We start from the raw sequence: 22536 nt of genomic DNA, 5'->3' as shown, positions 1-22536 counted from the left end.
TTGGGGACCATGGCAGCGAAAAGGTAGAAAGTCTGGGACTGTAGCACGTGATTAATGATAGTAGCTCTTCCACCAAAAGATAGCATTTTGCTTTGCTTACCTAATTCTAGAAAGAAGTATCATTAAAAAATAGAAATGTTAGCTGAGAAGCTCTTGCTTGCTTTGGGCAACTCGAGAGGAGAAAGATATAGTCATTATTTTAATTATTGTGGCAACCAAACGATCTCTTAAGGCCTTAAGTGAGAGCAAAATCAGATATAATATAGTTATGAGTTTATTCGAATCAAGGCTTTTGTTCAAAACTTATATATATTAAAAGAATTTAGTAAATAAAATACTAATGACAAATGTTAACAACAATGAATCAAACCGAGTGCAATAACTTTTAAACTTGAATCCATAAAATTCAAATCTGGGCCCTCCTCTCGTAAGTGTTTCCGACTAGACTAATCTACAATTCTACATGCACCTCGCTCAAAATAGATATTGGCTGCAACCGGGGCCAATGAAGTTATCCAGACAAGTATAGGGTTGGTACTGTAATTTAAAAATTTACAACGACCATATGTTAAAATAAAAAATCAGCCCCCTTTCTTTCCGTTCCCAAATTTTAAAACTCACAAGTTCAAATCCCACATCAGAAAAAAAATTCATACTAAAATCGAAAACGTTACTGCAACGCTGTCGGTTCTTCACCTCAAATCTTGAATCTTTCCTCAACGGCTTCTGTCGGTTTGCTTCAGTTCAAAAATTTCCCTTTCTGGGTCTTCTTGTACATATATATTTATGTGAGTTTGTCTGTTAATGTTACTTTTTCACTAGTTGGATACTAGTAAAACTGTTCAATCCCTTTTAGCTTGGTGGCTCTTCAAAAATTGAGACTAGTTTTAAGTTTTTCATGTAAGCTGCATTTTCTTGATTACTTTTTTTCTTCTGAATTTCACATTTTCTTGAACTTGTATTATGAGCTGATTCTTTGACCCTTATGATATTGGGATACTATATGAATGAAAAATGGGTTTAAATTTCTTTGATGACAGGTAAATTAGGTGCTTTATCGGCTAAGTTTTATTATGTCGCTGTTAAGTAGATTTTTCTACAGAAGGCCCCCAGATGGGTTGCTGGAACTTGACGATAGAGTATACGGTAAAACAACCAATTTTGACTTGATAATGTGCTTGATATTCTACATTTTATTGAATACTCGAAGTGCATTGTATTTTTCTCAAGTTTTTTTTTCCTTGTGTTGAATGTCTGCAGTTTTTGATTCTTGTTTTTCGACTGAAGTACTGCCTGAGGGAGTTTACAAGCTTTACTTGCACGAAATCATAAATGAACTGCACGAAGAATTTCCAGATTCCTCCTTTCTTGCTTTCAATTTCAGAGAAGGCGAGAAAAGGAGCCAGTTCGCGGAGATTTTATGCGAGTATGATGTAACTGTAATGGATTATCCAAGGCAATATGAAGGCTGTCCTGTACTGCCTTTGTCTTTGATCCATCATTTTCTATGTGTCTGTGAGAGTTGGCTTTCTCTTCGAAATCATAACAATGTGATTTTGTTACACTGTGAGAGAGGTGGTTGGCCCCTTCTAGCCTTCATTTTGGCTAGTTTCTTGATTTTCAGAAAGTTACAAAGTGGAGAGAGAAAAACTCTCGAGATGGTTTATCGTGAGGCACCTAAAGGTTTATCACAATTATTATCACCTCTGAACCCATTCCCTTCTCAGCTTCGTTACCTACAATATATATCAAGAAGAAATATATCTCCCGAGTGGCCTCCTCCTGAACAAGCTCTTTCTCTGGATTGCCTCATTCTTCGTGCCATTCCAAGATTCGACAATCAAAAAGGGTGTAGGCCAATTGTCCGCATTTTTGGCCGGAACCTTCTTAGCAAGGATGGATTGTCAACTCATATGTTGTACACCATGCCAAAGAAAGGTAGAAGTCTTCGACATTATCGCCAGGTAAAAAAACTGCTGTCACTGCATCATGTTTCTTGTCTTCTTCAATTCTGCTGTGGGGCAACATGATTATTATCATTTTGCAGAAGGACAGTGATGTCATCAAGATTGATATTCAGTGTTTGGTGCAAGGAGAAGTAGTATTGGAGTGTGTCCACTTAGACCTGGACCCTGAAAGGGAAGTCATGATGTTCCGTATAATGTTCAACACAGCTTTCATTCGCTCCAACATTTTAATGTTAAACTGCGATAACTTGGATATTCTATGGGATACAAAGGCACGCTATCCAAAAGGCTTTCGAGCTGAGGTGAATACTTTCTTGTGTCTGTCTGATTAGTGTTGGTTAAGTGGATCATCTTTGCTCTCCATATTTCTCCTCTAATTTTATACATTCTGCTCGCAGGTTTTATTTGGTGATGTTGAGAGCATCTCTCCTGCAAAAGCTCCCACTGCAGCTCTAAATGGTGAGGAGAAAGGTGGGCTTCCTATCGAAGCTTTTTCAAGGGTACAAGAACTTTTTAGTGGTGCTGATTGGGTTGATACTGGCGATGATGCTGCGTTATGGTTGTTTAAACAACTATCGGTGTTGAATGATATGAAAGATTTATCAATTTTGCAAAGTAGGATGAGCGGGTATTCGTCCCCGTTTGACTCTGAAGAAGAAAATAATGCATCGAGTATTGCTGACAGTTTGGACTTTCTGGACTCAGAGAAAGCTAGTAATCTTACTTATGCTAATACAACAGACATCAATTTTTTAGATGAACAGGATTCAGCTTCTGATGGAACTTCTGATCTGAAGATTTCTGAGGATCAAGTGAAGCTTTCAATGTCAGATATTGGTCCTGTTCAGTCTCCTTCTGAAAATAACAGTCAATTGGATGCTGTCATTGCTCCTGAACATTCAAAGGAAGTTCGAGATTGCGATACAAGAACTTCCTCTTCTTCTCCATTACCTTCACCACCTTCGTCACCTGTCCCTGTGATTTCTAGTACAAAAGTCCCTGAATCATCAGCACCATCTCCCCCTTCGGCACCCTCTGTGTTTGGTTCTCCTAGCAAGGAGGTTTCTTTACCTCCACCACCACCACCACCACCTCCTCCTATATTTGGTGGCCCTTCTTCTGTCCCGCATCCTCCTCCGCTTCCAGCACTTGCAAGTTCTAATAGATCACCTCCACCACCACCGCCACCACCACCACCTTCAATTGGTGGTAATAGAGGACCTTCACCGCCAAGAGAACATACTTCTTCAACTTCCCCTGATAGCTTTGCTAGAGAACCTCCGCCACCTCCACCACCTCCACCACTTCCAAATAAGAGCTTTTTATGCACGCCTGCTCCTCCACATCCACCTCCTGTCCCTACATTTTCTACTTCTCGAAGTGCTCTGCCTCCACCTCCACCTCCCCCTCCTCCTCCTCGGGGGTCATCTAACTGTAATTTATCAGCTCCCCCTCCTCCCCCTCCCCCTCCTTTTGTCTCTTCCAAGTTCCCCCCTTTATCTCCTCCACCACCACCACCTCCCCCTCCACCTTCCGTGTCATCTAAGTGTACGCCCTTGCCTTGTGTAACTCCCCCCCCTCCCCCACCTCCCCCTTCTGTCTCTTTCAAGGGTCCTCCACTTCCACCACCACCACTGCCTTCATCCTCTACATCAAATAGGTCAACTCCGTTGGCACCTCCACCACCACCTCCACCTTCATCCTCTACATCAAATAGGTCAACTCCGTTGGCCCCTCCACCACCACCACCACCACCACCACCTCCACCTTCATCCTCTACCTCAAATAGGTCAAGTCCGCTGGCACCTCCACCACCACCACCTCCACCTACAAGCAATTCTAAAAGGCCACCTGCACCTCCTCCACCTCCTTTGGGAGTTCCTAGGCAAGGTTCAACTCCACCTGCACCTCCACCAGCACCAAAGGCTCCTAATGCTCCACCACCTCCTAGGCGGGGTTTGACACCCACTCCACCTCCACCACCTGGTGGAAAGGGACATAATGTGCCACCACCACCACCTTCATCTACTGGACGTGTAAGAGCCTCTGTAGGCTCAAATGCTCTAGGGAAAGGGCGAGTTGCAGGAGGTACTTCAATTCCTCCTAAAAAAGCTTCATTGAAGCCTTTACATTGGTCGAAAGTTACCCGGGCCATGCAAGGGAGTTTATGGGCAGATACGCAAAATAAGGAAAATACATCCAGGTATGCAGATTTTATTTTGGGCGATGAAAAATTACAATGAGAACTTTCTGGATCATTTCAATTTAATACGCAGATCATAATGTTTGCTATTTATTTTTTCTCGTGAAACTCCGTTACAGGTCATCATTAGGCTAGTTCTGAGCACTTTGATTATACCCTAGCTTGCATGGGGTACTGCAATTTTGTTATTTATCTCTTTGTTATGGGAAATTCTGATCAAACCTTTTTAATGTATGTGGCAGAGCACCTGAAATTGATATTACAGAGCTCGAAAATTTGTTTTCGGTGGCTTCAGCTACTGATGGAACTAGCAAAGGTGGAGCTCGACGTGGTTCCAAAATCAGCAAACCAGAAAAAGTGCAATTGGCAAGTTATATATGCTTTATCTTGTTTCCAGTCTCTATAATCGTTGAATGTGCTGATGATTTGCTATTAAACAAGTTTATTACTTTCTCTTAAATTGCTGAGCAAGGCACACAATGGACATGTAGGATGAAAATGCCCCGTTTCCTTTGTATGTTTCACTCACTACCTTATCTGTTTTATTGGAGATACTAATCATTTCTGTCTTTGTTCCCTTCCTCTGGGACTCACTCACTTTAGAGTGCTTTATGTGTTAACAACATTTTTCTCTTTAGGCTCAAATTAAACCTTAAACTCCTCCAGTCTGCAGAATTGGATATGTAATGGAGGATACTATAATCTAGCTCATCCACTTTCTTCTCCTTCCTCTTTATTCCCTGCACGGACATGGAAGCCGAATCTTATCTTGTTAGATAATCCTTCTCCTATTGATACTCCTTACTTTCCTCTTAGCCAAATAGGCACAATGGTTTCTTAATGATGCTTGCTGCACTTGACTAATGGTAATTGAGCGTAGAAGTTACATTTATACATGGCACTTTAATTCATAGATTTATATCAAATCATCTGTCATTGAAGGGGAGCCTTGGCGTAACTGGTAAAGTTGCTGCCATGTGACCAGGGTGGTCACAAGTTCGAACCGTGGAAACAACCTCTTGCAGAAATGCAGGTTAAGGATGCGTACGATAGACCCTTGTGGTCTAGCTCTTCCCTGGACCCCGCGCATAGCGGGAGCTTAGTGCACCGGGCTGTCCTTTTATATTGGATCATCTGTCATCTGTTGCCCATGCAATTATGCTTTTTCTTCTTGCCCAAATAAAACATTTGACATTGCGTCTTTGCCTAATTTAAAAATGCATGAACATCGAGATAATGTTGAATTTGCACATTTATAAGGTCAAAGGGCATATGAAAGCGTCAATAATCTTCCATGACTAGTACATGTAAGATGATTGTTTTAATGATTTAAACTCAAGAGGAGTTTAGAAGTAAATACACACCTTGAACCACATAGATTTTTTGAAATGAGAAATGGACTAAATTGCTACTAGTGCCGAATTACCATGATATTCTTGAAGTACTTGGTAGGACTGTACTAGTGTACTCTGGCCAACTAACAGTGTTGTAACTCAATATCAGTCGTAAATCCGATCCAGAAATAGAGTGCTGCCACCTCGTGACCTTCACTTTCAATGCACCTAGTATTGGATGAAAATTCAAAAGTTCTCTTGCTTGTTTCCTTGGGCAGCTGTGTTACCTCCACTTTGGACTTCCCAAAACACGTAACTTCCACCCAGCCAGCTAATGGCTTTTGTGCCAACATAGAAGTGGTACTGAGACAGTCTTGTGACGAGTCAAATCTATTGAGGATACTATAACCTTCTTCATGTATATTTTATATCTTTTTCTTTTTTCAAAAATGAAAAGTAAGTGAAGTTACTCTTGGAGTAATAGCCAAGTCCTCAGTTATGGCCAAATTGTAAGGGTAGGGATGCCTTTTGGACTCATTGTCCTGATAGGCATTATCATGCAAGTTTTTCATGTAGTTAGGAGAATATTGTAGGATGAGTATGGATCTCTTTCTTTCACTAGTTAAAGAAAGATATTAAGAATTTTGGATAGGTTTTAAAGGGGGGTTTTAGTGGTAAGTTGTGGCTAACAATGTGGAAACGAAGTTGAAAGTAAGGCCTTAAATGGGTTTAACATAGGCGAAGTTTGGAAGCAAGCATTCCAAGATAGAGAAGAACATGTGGTTGCGGGACGCAGATATGAATGATGAAATGATGAACTTTGGGTGGAAAAGTTCTACTTTTTTCCATCCCAGAGGTAACACCATTTCTGTTCCAGGAAACTTAAGTTAGTCATCTTTGACTGAATAATGGAGGGATATCCTAGTGGTAAGGTCCTTCACCTCCGACCATGAGGTTGAGGGTTCGAGTCACCAAGGGGTAAAGAGGGGAAGACCACTTGGGCCTCCTAGATAGAGGTAGGAGGTTTGGAGGATGGGGTCCATCATATCAAAAAAATTTCAAATGGTTATCTTTTGAAAATTTCTTAGAAGTTGTTTTAGTAGTTTGTAATATATATTCATGTAGCAAAGTCATTTTTATAGGTTGTGATACATGTCTAGATGGATTAGAATGAAAGGGTTATGGAGGCTGTGCTCAAACATAGACGCGTCCCGTTGGGATGGCCATTGACCATGAATGAACTGCAGTTCACTTGCTACTTAATTTATCTGTTAGTGCTAACTTGGGAAGAGATAAATCTCTTCTATAGAAAGAAACATTTACTTTAAAGCTTTCACTATATATTATGAGATCACTATGGAATAATTGGTGTACTGTCTACTGGGTGTTGGCTTCTTTTTCTTCTTGAGGTATTGGGAGTCCATTTTACAGAACTCACTCCGTTTGTAGTGAAAGACTGGAAGTGTTAAATTTTGGTTTAACTTGTTAAAGAAAGGGAATTATTTCTTAACATATGCTTTTGTCAGGTTGATTTGCGCAGGGCTTACAATTGCGAAATCATGCTTACAAAAATCAAGATTCCCTTGCCTGATATGCTGGTGAGTTCTTTTAGCATCTTCTTGTTTCTACTATCAACTTCAATATTTTATCTATTGCACTAGTTTATGTATCCTAGTCCACAGGTCGGTCTTTTGACCAAACCTTTTTATTGTTTATCATATGAAACAATTATATTAGTTAATCTTTACTTGGCTTTAGGACAATCAGAAACTTTTGAAATCGAGCTGCTTATAATTTTAAAGGTGACACAAATTAACAACCAAAAAAAGTAATAATGACTCGTTATGCTTTTATCAATTGTAATCAAGTAACAAATAACATATACAATTGAATGTATATACTGTAAGACTTTATTTTCCAAAAGATTACAATTAAGTATTTTGGTTCTTGTCCCTTTTTAAATTTGCTAAATCTATAGAAGTATCTGATGAATCAAATAGATACAATATTATGCAAAAATATTGAATCATCATCATGGTTTTGATGGTTCTCAACAAATAAAGAATAAGATCATAGTATGTCTTGAACTCTAAATTGGAAGTGAAATATCTTTATTTCTGCTTAAAAAAGAGTGATATACCAATTAACTATCTATATTTCTACTCAATAAAAGAACGAAGAACGAATCCCAAACTGTTTGGGGTTGGCTATGTGAATCATCTGTATCCATATTGCTCTATGTCAGTCGTCAGGTCTTATTCAAAAGAGCTATGGTAGTTTGACTATTTTTATGAGAGCCATTAACCGATCACAATTCTCCTCGTAATTCAGTTTCGAGTTAGTTATGTTTTTCTCATATAGGTGGAGTTCACCGAGCACCTAAGAGTGTGGCCTAGTGGTCATTGAGGGGGGAGAGGCCCTAGGATTTTAGTTCAAATGCGAACAGAGGCAAAAAGTTAAGAGGCAGTTTCTCTCATCTGATTAAATTTTGGTGGGCATACCTATGCCGATAGGAGGTATCGCCTATAGATTAGTGGAGGTGCGTGCACAAGTAGGACCGGGCACCATTGTCATTGGAAAAAAAATAGACGGAGTTCAATGAAATGAATAAAAAGAGAAAATGAGTTATATATATTATGAAGGTAGAAGTTACTGAAGAAAGAACTAGCTACACCTACTGATCAAAAAGACATATTCATTCTTTTATAATTTTAACAACTTTAGAGAGTTGAAAAGATCATGTAATTTCACCTGACTTGAGGAGATCAAAATTAAATGTTAAACTCAATCGATATATTCTGTTGAAATTCAAAAGAATCACTATAGATATTGTATAAAATATTCTATCCTTTGGCTTTGTCATCAAATCGTATTGTAGTAATGCACAGTAATAATATGCTGATTCACACATGTGTTCAGTCAGCATGGTGAACATTCTTTAGGGATGCTCATGCATGGTTTCTTAGGATGGTTTTTTGTTTGTCTTTTTTGAGTTTTAATGAAGGTAGACTGAAATGAATGAAATATTTACCCTGAATCTCCTTTACTAATACAACAACTACGCCTCAGTCCCAAGCAAGTTGGGGTTGGCTATATGAGTCCTCACTGACCATGTTACTCCATTTAAACTCATCTCATGCCAATATTATGCGAATACAAGTAGGATTTCTTTTTACTAAAAATTTCTGGATTTCTGACACATTAGTATATGCATGTTTTACAGAATGCTGTTTTGGCTTTGGATTCGTCAGCTCTGGACATTGATCAAGTTGAAAATCTGATAAAGTTTTGCCCAACAAAAGAAGAAATGGAGACACTGAGGGTACTATCCCGTTCTAATCCTGGCAGTGCTTGCCTATCATGGCAAAGTTTAGCTCACAATAACATTTGTGTATTATGCATCTAGTCATTTATTTTGAGTTCATAAGTAATGTTAGAGATATCTTCTGAAATTAGCTTCAATTTTTGTTAAGTCTCCTCGTTTAGAGAAATTTTGTTTAACTCTCCTCGTTTAGAGGAAATAATTCACATTGAAGTTCTTACCAGTGGTACTTGGAGCCAAGACCAACACATTCACCTTTTGCATTTGTATTTGATTTTAGAATACTAGTTCAGCGAGTCATTGGAGCCAGTGGCCTATGATTTTGTTGATGTGCCTTTTGTGTAAGTAGCTGTGCAGATTGATGCCCATAATTCATTGACCCATTTGGCAGTTGCATGCTTATATGGAGTACGTACTTGCATCTATGATGTGCAAGCTTACGTTTGATGACTCCCTTTCCTGGTGTCTGTGGATGTGTGTATCATAGTCTGTTGTGTACGTAGATCCATACTTGTTTCTTCTTGATTTCCCATACCTTTATGAATTTAGTTGTGCTAGTTTCTTAACAGTGTATACTTGCCATTTAACAACTAAAAGTTAATTTTTGGTTTCAGAATTTGATCTTACTGGTTATGTTCTATTTTTCAGAACTATAATGGGGACAAGGAAATGCTTGGAAAGTGTGAGCAGGTCTTCTCCAATTTGACTATATATATATGGGGAAACCTATGTTGCTCGGACTCTCCGAAAATGTCAGTGGGTGCGTGTCTGATCCTTCAAAAATAGTGATCCGACACGGGTGCGGTGCTATTTTGGAGAGTCCGCGCAACATAGTGGGAAACTACAAAATTCTTTAGCCTCTAAGTTCTGAGTTATTAACTGGATTAATAAATGTTTCAGTTTTTCCTGGAGCTGATGAAGGTCCCACGAGTTGAGTCCAAGTTAAGAGTGTTTTCGTTTACTATCACTTTTTCTAATCAGGTATTCGCTCTTGTACTTGTTAGTGAACCAATGTCTATGCACTCTGCCATTGATTTTTCTATTGACTGTAATATCTTGAATTGTTCAGGTGACTGACTTGAGAACTAACCTAAGTACAATTAACAATGCTACTAGAGAGGTACTTTTAATACCTTATGAAGTTTGATTTGGCACATTCTGATTTCAACTGGATTCTAACTGCATTTCCTGATCGAGTAGGTGAAAGAATCTGCCAAACTACGTCAAATAATGCAGACCATTCTAACATTGGGAAATGCACTGAATCAGGGTACAGCACGAGGTACAAGTTTCTAAGATCTAGATCTTCATACAAAAAAGATTAGTTGTTTGGTGGAGGCTCTGTGAATAATATCTTTGTTTTTGTAATTACATTGCAGGATCTGCTGTAGGGTTCAAGTTGGACAGTCTTCTTAAGCTTTCTGACACTCGTGCTAGAAACAACAAAATGACCTTGATGCATTATCTGTGCAAGGTAGAACTATTGCATTATGATGCTTTTCTGTTTTTACCTTTATGTAAAGTTGACTCATTTTAGATCATATTTGTTTCCTGGAAATTTCTTTTTATCTTGTTGTAATTGCACAAAGACTGTAACTATTTGTTGCTGTTTTTTTCTATTAAATGTCAGGATGTTACTTTTGATCCGCAAGCTTGAGCTCTAAGGTAGTATATATCAGTTAGCTCTAAATTGAGAGGGATTGAAGGTGACTTAAGGTTAAGTTGAGTTAGATTAGTTTGGCTCAGTGATGATTGATGAGTGGCTCAAGATTGAGTTGACAAAGTGCGAAATTTTTCTGAGCTCTGTGTCATAACTTGCCAAAAATATTTTGCACATGCTACAAGGGCTAAGGTGGCCATTGACAGAGAGGAGGCGAGCGCTTTCAAGGTTTCAACATTCAAGATCAAATGATTGTTTGTTTAAGTTCAATAATAAAATAAGGGTAATCGGGGAAGCGTTGGCATGGTGCATGCCAAGATCAAATGATTAGTTTGGCCATCACACGTGGTAGTGTTGGCGCGATGGTGGAGCATGCACAAGGCATGGTGACTAGCCGCAGTGAAGCACGAGCGGGAGCCATAGCGTGCAAGCAAGGCTTACACCATAAGTGTGGCATGGTGCCCGACAAGGGCAAGGTATATGCGCGAGGCTAAATGCCCGTGGATAGCGCATGTCATGCACGTGGTGTGATGTGCGAGGATGATAAGGTACATGTCAAGGGACGGGGGTCCAAGCATGGCGAGGTTCGCAGAGTGTTATCAAAGGTGCGCTTAAAGCACGCTTAAGCCCTAAACCGGGGCTCAAAACATGTTGAGCGCTTCGTCTCGCTTAGTGGGTGCTTTAGTGTTGTCATCAAGGCTCTAAGACATACTTTTCCTTGCCAATGAGTGTAATCCTGAAGGGGCGTCACCAAACAATAGTTAAAGTCTGCGCTTTATTTGTGCTTTGCGCCTAAAGCCCCCACAGACCTTAGAGCTTTTTTGCGCTTTTCACCTTTGATAACATTGGGTTTGCACGGGTGATGTGGAAGAATGACCAATAATATGCCAAGGAAGCTTGAGGGTGTTAGCATATAGGGATGTGCTGTGGAATGCAATTGGTCTAGGGTGTGATGGAGTGCATTGGGCTGGGCATGGTCTATGGCCCAACCCCTCTGACAACAGAAGTGTCTAGAAGGCACTTAAGGGTTTAAGGTTGCTGCCAATGGACACTCTGGTGGTCAAGTCAGCCCTAGCCCAACTTTTTGAGTCTACAATGATCCTTGGGGGCTTATAAATAGGAGGAGACCCACACCTTTTGTAAGCAAGCAACCCACCAATAGATCTAGCAATTTCCAAAGTCCTAAGGGGTGGTTTGGTTTGAATACGGCTTATGCCGGGATAAGTTATACTCGAGTAAGTTATGCTGGGATTAGTTATGCTGGAATTGTTTTTTATCCATTGTTTGGTATGTTGTATTAAATATGACAATTGCATAATTTGTAAGAAGAATGTATAAGTTATACCGATGCTAATTACCACACCCTCTATAAGATATAAGTTATCCCCGTGTTAATTTTATTCCCGGGATAACTTATACCTGGTTTGCTAACCAAACGAAGTATTAAGATGGTATTAAATTTTTATACCAGCACTATACCTTCTTATACCTCATACCAAACGACCCCTAAGTGTACTACTAAGCATTCTAAAGCTTTATATGAGTGTCCTAATGTCATGTACTCCTTCAAGCATTGTGCTAAGAGTTGTGTTATAATACAAATGCCAATTCCCTCACTAACCAAGGTTATTTTCCAAGTCATCCATTGTTTCAAAGTGTCGTTTAAGCATTGCTAAATGCCACAGATGCTACTAACACTTCCAAAACCTCGAGGCGTACTTTGTCTAAGTGTAGAGGCTTGCTTGAGTCAAGCGACACATGTGGGAAGCTAAACCTAGCGTCTATCATGGGCTAAGTTGCTCCGACATGGCAATTTAGGTGCCGCACCCGTGTCGACAGGATACTAGTATGGGTGTGGGTATGGGATCCATACCGGATCTGGTCAAACAATTTTGGGTATTTTGACCACGATGGGCGGAAATATTCGACACGAGATACAACTTGATTCCCAAAATCAGAACCAAAACTAGGATAAATTTGAAGAAAATAGCATACCTTATCTAAGAAATCAATCCTTTACTTATCTATAACTTGAGAATAAAAAGAAATCCACACTTTACAAGCTTATACATAATTATTCCACAAAATTTATCATAATTTAAAGATATTTTTATATATTTTTTTGAATTATTTTGTAGTCGGATCCCCGCACCCGTATCCGTACTAGGATCCGTATCCTCAAGTCTTAGAATTTACATCTCGAAAGATTCGACCTCTAGATCCGCACCCTTGTCCGAGCAACATAGATCATGGGGGATAATTCGACTAGGTGCCGCACCTGACGCTAGTGAAATTGAAGATCAAACATGAAACTAGGTATACGAGACTCTTACAGAAGTTAAAAATTTCAAGCTTAAGTTATCTTGCCAAATGAAAACATTTTAATAAAATACACAAAAAGAACCTACAAATCGCCCAAAGGGAAGTCCAGATGTGTTTTCTCAAAATTAAAAAAATAAAAAGCAAAGAAAAGTCCAATGTGTATAGGTGCTTCTGTTGAGCACCTAAACAAAAAGAAGATTGTGTAACAAATCTCTGAGAAAAGGGTTCCATTCATTATCAAGGAGAAGGAAGTCAAAACTTCTAATGATGAAAATCTGAAAACTAATCCTTATAAAGTTATCTGACAGCTTAAGACTACCCACGGTATTAGCAGGATCAGCACCATTAGAAGAACTGCCACTTTTATGCCTTCTCAACATTGTATAACTTTGCTGGCTAACATTCACAATAAAGTTCATGGGTAGCTTATATTTTTGTTCATTTCCTATTTTTGTGTGCCAGTGATACACATCCGCGTTATGTGATTCGAGAGATCCATTTCCTTTTTATCATGTAACTTCCTGTTCTAGGCATTGCTCTAAATAGGATTGGTGGTCACATTGATTTTTCCATTTGCTGCTTTAGATTCCTCTTCTGCATTAAATCTATCCGTCCCATGATCCTTTTCCCCCATTTTAAGGTAATATTATTTGATGTGTATCTACCAAATTGTGAAATCATTAAAGTTCCTAGTCCACTCTTCGAGAAGTTTGCGGTGGGCCAAAACTTGTGTATGTTGAGGGAATGTTGGAACTTGGACTCTATTCTGGAACATCCAGAAAATGAAATTTTATTAAAATATTGGAACAACATAAGACCTTGGCTCTGAGATTTCTTCCTGGTCCAACACTGTTGTTAGTCGATGAATCTGCTTACTAACTGATAGTACACTGTATTGAAAATTATGCAAGTTTCCTTGTGGATAATAGCAACAAGCTGGAACAAGTTGGAATTAAAGCTCAGTTGTGGTATAGAAGATTAGACGTCTTTTGTAGAGAATCATGTTTTGATGTAAATTCTCTACTTTTGGGTATACTTCTTGTATACGGGAGTTTTTTCTCCCTTTTGATTAATACAATTTACCTTATCAAAAAAAGGCTCAGTTGTGCTGGTACCCTTACATTAGGTGGCGTTTTCCGTCCTTTTAGCTTGTTTTGAGATTTGTCAGTGGAAAATGTAGAGAACCTTCAGTATTAAAGGAACCACTAATTTGTTTGAAAAGACAAATTATTGAGTATTGGATTGAAATGAGTTCAAAGGAAATGGTGTACAATGCATATGAGGATTCATATAGCCGACCTCAACTATTCTGTGATTGAGGCGTAGTAATAGTAGTGGTCATTCTTTTTGACATGCCGGGAAAAAAAGGAAAAAAAAAGGAACGTCACAATAAGATTTTGAAACAGCGTCATACTGCCATTTTGTGAGCTCTTAGAAACAGATCTTTAGAACCATGCATCAAAGTGCCAAATCTGCATCATTTCCAAGTTATAACCACTTAAAAATTTTCTTTTTGGTGTTTTGCAGACAATTGATGACAGCTTTAAATATGTAACTAATTAATTCATGTGCACAAGTTATTTGAAGATTAATTAATACAAACTACTCCTAACTGCCTTATCGAGGTTTCTCATGGGGTTTGGATAGAGATACTGTCTTTTCTTTGCTAGCGCTGCTGAAAACAGTAAGAGAAAAGGAAGGAGAACAGATGCTGAAATTCACAGAACGAACTGAAGTTTTGTAAGGGGAGAAATTTAGAAATTTAATTATAAGTAATGAAAATATCAAGTTAAAAACAACTTCAGACACAAGCGCCAGTGATGAGATTAAATTACATCAGAAACAGTGAAAACAGAGAACTGATGAGGAAAGGGATGTGGAGAGAGGGTGCTGGATGCTAGGCAGGATGAATGTGCTGCTTTGCCACAAGTGGGTATGGCTATGACAGTGGCAGAAGCGAGGTTACTATATTTTCATGCCTCTTTTGTTGTTTATATCATCTGAGGTTTCCTCTTCAATGTCAATGGTGTGTGTGTGTGTGAAGAGATAGAGAGAGAGAGAGAGAGCGAAAGGGTCAGCCACTTGGCCAACCTGGACTTCTCTTGTGTCTTAACTCTTTTTCCATATGTATGTTTCCACTTTGCACTGCGATTCCAAAGATGTAAATCTGTCTTGTTTCTGTCAGCTCCTTGCTGAGAAAATGCCAGAGTTGCTTGATTTCGACAAGGATCTTCTTCACTTGGAAGCTGCTTCTAAGGTACTCTTTGCTGTACATAATGGTCTTCACTTGCAGTAATATTAGTATAACGGTGAAACTGAAATGTTTGTTTACGTTATATTAATTGATTAGATCCAACTGAAGTCTTTGGCTGAAGAAATGCAAGCAGTGAGCAAAGGTCTTGAGAAAGTTGAACAAGAACTTACTGCATCCGACAATGATGGTGCAATATCTTCAGGCTTTCAGAAGGTGAGATAAGAGAATGGTAAAATGTGATTGTTCCTACTTCCACAATGCCTTAGCTGGTTGCATATACTTTCAAGTTCATGTCTTTTTTTAGCTTTAACTTTTAACTGTTGAAGTCCATTTGACAATGTACCTGTGAGAGTGTTAGTTTGATAGTTAAATAGTAGTAAATAACCTTAATCCCATATGTATTAGGAGTAAGACATGTATATATATAGGGCTCATTGTATCATTGTAATTAATTAATCAATAATATTTTCTCCCGTGCATTCTCACATGGTATCAGAGCGGCAGTGAGAAAACATCAGGGAAAGAAAACCCACCCAAAATAGTCGTCGTGCTTCAATTCCGGCGACCTTTTAGAGCTGTTTTCTCGAAAAAAAAAACCAATTTCCATTGGTGTTGTGCAAAAACCAACACCACCACGAGGTATATCAGCTTCCGGCGACCAACCCATAAAAACTTCTCCGACAGACCACCTCCCACGTGCCCTCACGCGCCGCCGGAAAATATTTTCCGGCAAGTCTCCGTCGTCACGCGCCGGCGCGTGAGGCTTCTTCCAGCCATTTTTTTGGCCGAGCTTCTTCAGGACAGCCTGGTTGCACAACAATTCTGAGCCTACCCATACCTTTTTCTTTTTATTCCGAACACTTTGAGATTTTTCCGGCGTGAACAATAAGTTTTCCGGCGAGAACAGTAATTCCTTGAAAAATTCTGCTCTTTTCCGGCACAATATATAATGGCATTCGTATCAGAAGCCTTTAACTCACAATCCGTTGGATCCAATGCATTGAATCCAATCCAGATCGTTTCTTTTCCAGATTATATTGAGTTCCTTCAGTACAAAACACGTAAGCAGACATCTTCAGGATTAGCCTCCGTTGTTCCAACAAATAGTAGCATGACTTGTGTCTCCCAATCTTCAACTTCTGGAGTCTTGGGTCATTGATTCAGGTGCATCTGATCATATTTCTGGTAACAAATCTCTTTTCACTAGTATTTCATATTCTCAATCTCTTCCAACAGTCACAATGGCCAATGGGTCTCAAGCCATGGCAACTGCAATAGGTCAAGCAAGTCCACTTCCTTCCTTACCTTTAGACTCAGTTCTTTATGTTCATGGTAGTCCTTTTAATCTCATAGCCATTAGTCGCTTAGCCAAATCACTTAAATCTACTATTTTATTTCTTTATGTCATTGTTTTAATACAGGAACACACAGGGCGGATCATTGGTACCAGACGTGAATCAGATGGACTTTATTACCTTATACTTGCAAAATCACATAGACTCGCATCTTGTCTTCCTCCAATAACTTGTCCCGTTACTGATCCACCAGATTTATTACATAAACGGTTAGGACATCCCAGTTTGTCAAAACTTCAGAAAATGGTACCTGACTTATCTCACTTGTCCACTCTAGAGTGTGAGTCATGTTAGCTCGGTAAGTATACCCGCTCCCATTTCCCGCGGCGTCTTGATAATCGAGCTGAGTCACCTTTTACTTTAGTCCATTCAAATGTTTGGGGTCCTAGTCGGGTCAGTTCTACCTTGGAATTCCGCTACTTTGTCAGTTTCATTGATGATTATTCCAGGTGCACTTGGATATTTTTGATGAAAAATCGATCTGAGTTGTTTTCTATTTTCCATACCTTCCACGCTGAAATTCAAAATCAAGTTGGGGTTTCTATTTGCACATTTCGTAGTGATAATGCCCTAGAGTATTTGTCTTCCCCATTTCAACAGTTTATGAATTCTCATGGGATTATTCATCAGACATCTTGTCCGTACACATCCCAACAAAATGGGGTAGCTAAAAGAAAGAATAGACATCTTATTGAAACTGCTCGTACCTTACTCATACAATCTCATGTTCCGTTGCGTTTTTGGGGGGATGCAGTTCTTACATCTTGTTATCTTATTAATCGTATGCCATCTTCAGCTATCCAAAATCAAGTTCCATTCTCTATCCTGTTTCCCCACTTATCTTTGTTCTCTCTTCCACCCCGTGTCTTTTGGAGTACGTGCTTTGTTCATAACCTTACTCCAGGAAAAGATAAGTTAGCTCCTCGTGCTCTTAAGTGCATATTTCTGGGTTACTCGAGAATGCAAAAGGGATATCGATGTTATTCTCCTGACCTCTTCACAGGTCCAGTTAATCACTTAGATATTTCTGAGGTGCTACCAGTTCCTTCTTTTGGAGATTCAGTCCTTATCTCCCATTCATCTTCCTCCATAGCTCCACTACCTACAGTTCCAGTTGCAGCTCCACCACCTATAACTCCAGTGCCACCACCGAGTCCAGTGCCACCACCTAGTCCAGTTCCACCAACTATAGCTACAGTGCCAGCACCTAGTCCAGTTCAACCTTCTACAGCTCCACTCCTGACTTATCATCGTCGTCCGCGCCCAGCATCAGGCCCAGCTGATTCACGTCCTGCACCTGACCCTGCTAATACTGCGGACTTGTCTCCTCTTAATCAACCGATTGCACTACGAAAAGGTATACGGTCCACACTTAATCCTAATCCTCATTATGTCGGTTTAAGTTACCATCGACTGTCTTCATCCCATTGTGCATTTGTGTCATCTTTGTCTTCTGTTTCCATCCCTAAGTTAACAAGTGAAGCACTGTCTCATCCCGGATGGCGACAAGACGAGATGTCTGCTTTACATACGAGTGGTACTTGGGAGCTTGTTTCTTTTCCTTCGGGTAAATCGACCGTTGGTTTTCGTTAGGTGTATGCAGTCAAAGTTGGTCCAGATGGCCCGGTTGATCGACTTAAAGCTTGTCTTGTTGCCAAAGGTTATACTCAGATATTTGGACTCGATTATAGTGATACTTTCTCTCCCGTGACTAAAATTGTATCAGTCCGCCTTTTTCTATCCATGGCTGCTGTTTGTCATTGGCCTCTCTATCAGTTGGACATTAAGAATGCTTTTCTTCACGGTGACCTTGAGGATGTGGTTTATATGGAGCAACCACCTGGTTTTGTTGCTCAGGGGGAGTCTAGTGGCCTTGTATCCCGGATAGCGACAAGCTATGATTGACGAGATGTCTACTTTACATACGAGTGGTACTTGGGAGCTTGTTCCTCTTCCTTCGGGTAAATCGACCGTTGGTTGTCGTTAGGTGTATGCAGTCAAAGTTGGTCCAGATGGCCAGATTGATCGACTTAAGGCTCGTCTTGTTGCCAAAGGTTATACTCAGATATTTGGACTCGATTACAGTGATACTTTCTCTCCCGTGGCTAAAATTGCATCAGTCCGCCTTTTTCTATCCATGGCTGCTGTTCGCCATTGTCCTCTCTATCAGTTAGATATTAAGAATGCTTTTCTTCACGGTGACCTTGAGGATGTGGTTTATATGGAGCAACCACCTGATTTTGTTGCTCAGGGGGAGTCTAGTGGCCTTGTACGCCGGTCCCTCTATGGTCTAAAACAGTCCTCGAGCCTGGTTTGGTAAGTTCAACATAGTTATTCAGGAGTTTGGCATGACTCGTAGTGAAGCTGATCACTCTGTATTTTATCGACATTTTGCTTCAAATCTCTGTATTTATCTGGTCGTTTATGTTGACGATATTGTTATTACCGGCAATGATCAGGATGGTATTAGTAAGTTGAAACAACATCTCTTTCAGCACTTTCAGACTAAGGATCTGGGCAGATTAAGTATTTTCTGGGTATTGAGGTCGCTCAGTCTAGCTCAGGTATTGTGATCTCACAACAGAAGTATGCCTTAGATATTCTTGACACTCCGATGGATCCGAATTCTAAACTTCTGCCAGGACAGGGGGAGGAGCCTCTTAGCGATCCTGCAAGATATAGAACCGGTAGGTAAATTAAATTACCTCACATTGACTAGACCTGACATTTCCTTTCCTGTGAGTGTTGTGAGTCAGTTTATGGATTCTCCCTGTGATATTCATTGGGATGCAGTTGTCCGCATTCTTCGGTATATAAAATCAGCTTCAGGCAAAGGCTTATTATTTGAAGATCGAGGCCATGAGCAGATCGTTGGATACTCAGATGCTGATTGGGCAGGATCACCTTCTGATAGACGTTCTACGTCTGGATATTGTGTCTTAGTAGGAGGAAATTTGGTGTCTTGGAAGAGCAAGAAACAAAATGTGGTTGCTCGGTCTAGTGCAGAAGCAGAATATCGAGCAATGGCTATGGCCGAATGTGAGCTAATTTGGATCAAACAGTTGCGCAAGGAGTTGAAATTTGGTGAGATTAGTCAGATGGGACTTGTGTGTGATAATCAAGCTGCTCTTCATATTGCGTCAAATCCAGTGTTCCATGAGAGAACTAAACACATCGAGATTGACTGTCACTTTGTTAGAGAAAACATACTCTCTGGAGATAATGCTACAAAATTTGTGAAGTCGAATGATCAGCTTGCTGATATTTTCACCAAGTCCCTCACTGGTCCTCGTATTAGTTATATATGTAACAAGCTCGGTACATATGATTTATATGCACCAGCTTGAGGGAGAGTGTTAGTTTGATAGTTAAATAGTAGTAAATAACCTTAATCCCATATGTATTAGGAGTAAGACATGTATATATATAGGGCTCATTGTATCATTGTAATTAATTAATCAATAATATTTTCTCCCGTGCATTCTCACAGTAACTTAACAATATTTTGTAGAAAACTTATTCTAGTACATGGGAACATTGTCACATTTGCACGTGATTAAGTCTGATTGACCGAAAGTCATCCGAAGCTTTTTATATGTTGAGAAGATCATAAAAATCAACGTCTAAAAGTATTAACAATTCTCTCGTGATTTTCTTACGACAAAAGTGAAATGAACAGTTGCGCAAGGAGTTGAAATTTGGTGAGATTAGTCAGATGGGACTTGTGTGTGATAATCAAGCTGCTCTTCATATTGCGTCAAATCCAGTGTTCCATGAGAGAACTAAACACATCGAGATTGACTGTCACTTTGTTAGAGAAAACATACTCTCTGGAGATAATGCTACAAAATTTGTGAAGTCGAATGATCAGCTTGCTGATATTTTCACCAAGTCCCTCACTGGTCCTCGTATTAGTTATATATGTAACAAGCTCGGTACATATGATTTATATGCACCAGCTTGAGGGAGAGTGTTAGTTTGATAGTTAAATAGTAGTAAATAACCTTAATCCCATATGTATTAGGAGTAAGACATGTATATATATAGGGCTCATTGTATCATTGTAATTAATTAATCAATAATATTTTCTCCCGTGCATTCTCACAGTAACTTAACAATATTTTGTAGAAAACTTATTCTAGTACATGGGAACATTGTCACATTTGCACGTGATTAAGTCTGATTGACCGAAAGTCATCCGAAGCTTTTTATATGTTGAGAAGATCATAAAAATCAACGTCTAAAAGTATTAACAATTCTCTCGTGATTTTCTTACGACAAAAGTGAAATGAACAGTTGCGCAAGGAGTTGAAATTTGGTGAGATTAGTCAGATGGGACTTGTGTGTGATAATCAAGCTGCTCTTCATATTGCGTCAAATCCAGTGTTCCATGAGAGAACTAATATGTGTCATAAATGGATGACAATTAGTTTCACTCAAAAAATCAAGTGAAAAGGGCACGCATGGGAAAGGCCCCCCATTTGGTTTGTATCGGACATGGTTTTCAAGTGGAGGCTAACTGGTATTGCAGTCAAATATGATTGCAATGCCCTCGATTTGGTGTACATGCATAATTTTGTTGAACTTCTGAAATATGTGGTTAATTACTTGGTCATTTCTTCTCAGGTGTTGAAGAATTTCCTTGATACTGCTGAGGCTGAAGTCAAGTCTCTCACTACTCTTTATATTGAAGTGGTTAGTTTTCCTGCATTCATTATGTCATACTTTAATACTCCTGGAAGTTTGAGCCATGTCATGTTTGCTCATTGTTCTATCTCGTAAATCTACAGGGAAGGAGTGCAGACTCCCTGTCCCTGTATTTTGGCGAGGATCCAGCTCGATGCCCCTTTGAGCAAGGTTAGAACTACATAGGATATAATTTTCTTGCTGTGTTATGAGTCATCTGGTGAGATTTCTGGAAAAGAAAAAAAATAGAGTCTTGTAGCTGTTTGGTGCAACACTTGGTAGCTATTTCAGTATGGGTTATCTATACACTATTTTTTAGTAGTTTAAGCGTTTAATGTGAAGACTATGTGATGCACAGTGTATGTCGCTTTCCTATGATCCGTTGTCAGGTTGATGCCACCCTTCTTTAGGTCTTTTGTAGCATCTGTTTAGTGCATATTGCCATTGGCTAGATTTTTCGAATTGCATTTGTCCTGGGGATCTTGTTTAGTTCATGTATCATTTAGATCAAGATTTGTATGTTCAACCAATGTGAAAATTGCTTCAACAGATTTCTCCTAGTGTAGCAACTTCTTGACCAGGCATATCTATTAATAACATTTTGATCTATGTGATAAATTTTGATGGTCTTCATATCTTTTAGTGTGAGTGATGCATATGTTTACTTTCTGGATGCAGTGACACAGATTTTGGTGGTCTTCACCAAGATGTTTAAAAAATCACGCGATGAGAATGAACAACAAGCTGATGCTGAAAGGAAGAAATTGGAAAAGGAAGCCTTGAAGGAACAAGCAGCCGCTAGTTCTTCTGGAAAGAAAGAAGTTGATGCTGATCGAATAAAACTAAACTTTCGAAATCAGTTACATGCTGTATGATCAGTTCAAGTCGACCAAGCTTACTATACTCCATAAGCCGAGAGAGTGTATACGGAGAACAGTTCATAATCGGGTAAAAAAGATTTACATTCTTGATGATAGCAGCCTTGGAGGGCTTTGCTCAAACAAGTTGATGCCAGTGTACTTCAGTGTTAAGTTTTATAGTTAGTTATATATGTACATAATTACCATAGTTTTATTTCTTGCCATGTAGAATCGCGCGGTACTGCCATGATTACTCCAATTTTGTATCCAGAGGTAAAAAATCGGTAGATCTCAAAATTCGAGAGGTTTCCAAGTTGTACATATTGAAGTTCCATATCTGTGTATATGTATTTAAAGGTGATTTATTTTTACCATAAGCTGTATTTCATAGCAATGGAAGTTCAAAAAAATGATGATGATGGAAAAAGGATCATTTCATAATATTTATTGATAGAACAAAGAACAAACTAAATGAAAACTTTCCTCCTTCGCTTCGTCATATCTCTTAGATCATTTAAATTATTGGTAGATTTCAGATGATGAATTCAAACACTTCTAATTTCAAATTTGCCT

At 39.2% G+C, this 22536-nt stretch overlaps 1 protein-coding gene across 2 annotated transcripts; it reads left to right on the top strand.

Annotated features, from left to right (window-relative positions):
* The first annotated feature begins 634 nt into the window (after positions 1-634).
* On the top strand, positions 635-22337 carry LOC107784550 (formin-like protein 14). 2 transcript variants are annotated; one of them, XM_016605697.2, is made up of 18 exons: positions 635-788; positions 1041-1146; positions 1261-1964; positions 2048-2269; positions 2366-4170; positions 4413-4536; positions 7031-7102; positions 8728-8826; positions 9475-9516; positions 9727-9807; positions 9896-9946; positions 10027-10108; positions 10206-10300; positions 14994-15065; positions 15159-15275; positions 21044-21112; positions 21208-21274; positions 21782-22337. In XM_016605697.2, exons 2-18 carry the CDS (start codon positions 1074-1076, stop codon positions 21976-21978), a joined length of 3972 nt encoding a protein of 1323 aa, XP_016461183.2. In that variant the 5' UTR covers positions 635-788; positions 1041-1073; the 3' UTR covers positions 21979-22337. The 2 variants fall into 2 exon arrangements, with proteins under 2 accessions (XP_016461183.2, XP_075109027.1); XM_075252926.1 differs by having other exon boundaries at positions 653-900.
* Positions 22338-22536: the final 199 nt, after the last annotated feature.

Source organism: Nicotiana tabacum, chromosome 1, assembly GCF_000715075.1.
Source record: "Nicotiana tabacum cultivar K326 chromosome 1, ASM71507v2, whole genome shotgun sequence".
Classification (NCBI taxonomy): domain Eukaryota; kingdom Viridiplantae; phylum Streptophyta; class Magnoliopsida; order Solanales; family Solanaceae; genus Nicotiana; species Nicotiana tabacum.
This window is presented reverse-complemented; position numbering and strand designations above follow the sequence as displayed.

Excerpts from the sequence above, each read along its gene's own strand:
- LOC107784550 (XM_016605697.2), top strand. The coding sequence starts at position 1,074 with ATGTCGCTGTTAAGTAGATTTTTCTACAGAAGGCCCCCAGATGGGTTG. Across the intron at positions 4,537-7,030 it reads AACCAGAAAAAGTGCAATTG|GTTGATTTGCGCAGGGCTTA; the intron begins GCAAGTTATATA and ends TGCTTTTGTCAG. Across the intron at positions 9,947-10,026 it reads TTAACAATGCTACTAGAGAG|GTGAAAGAATCTGCCAAACT; the intron begins GTACTTTTAATA and ends CTGATCGAGTAG.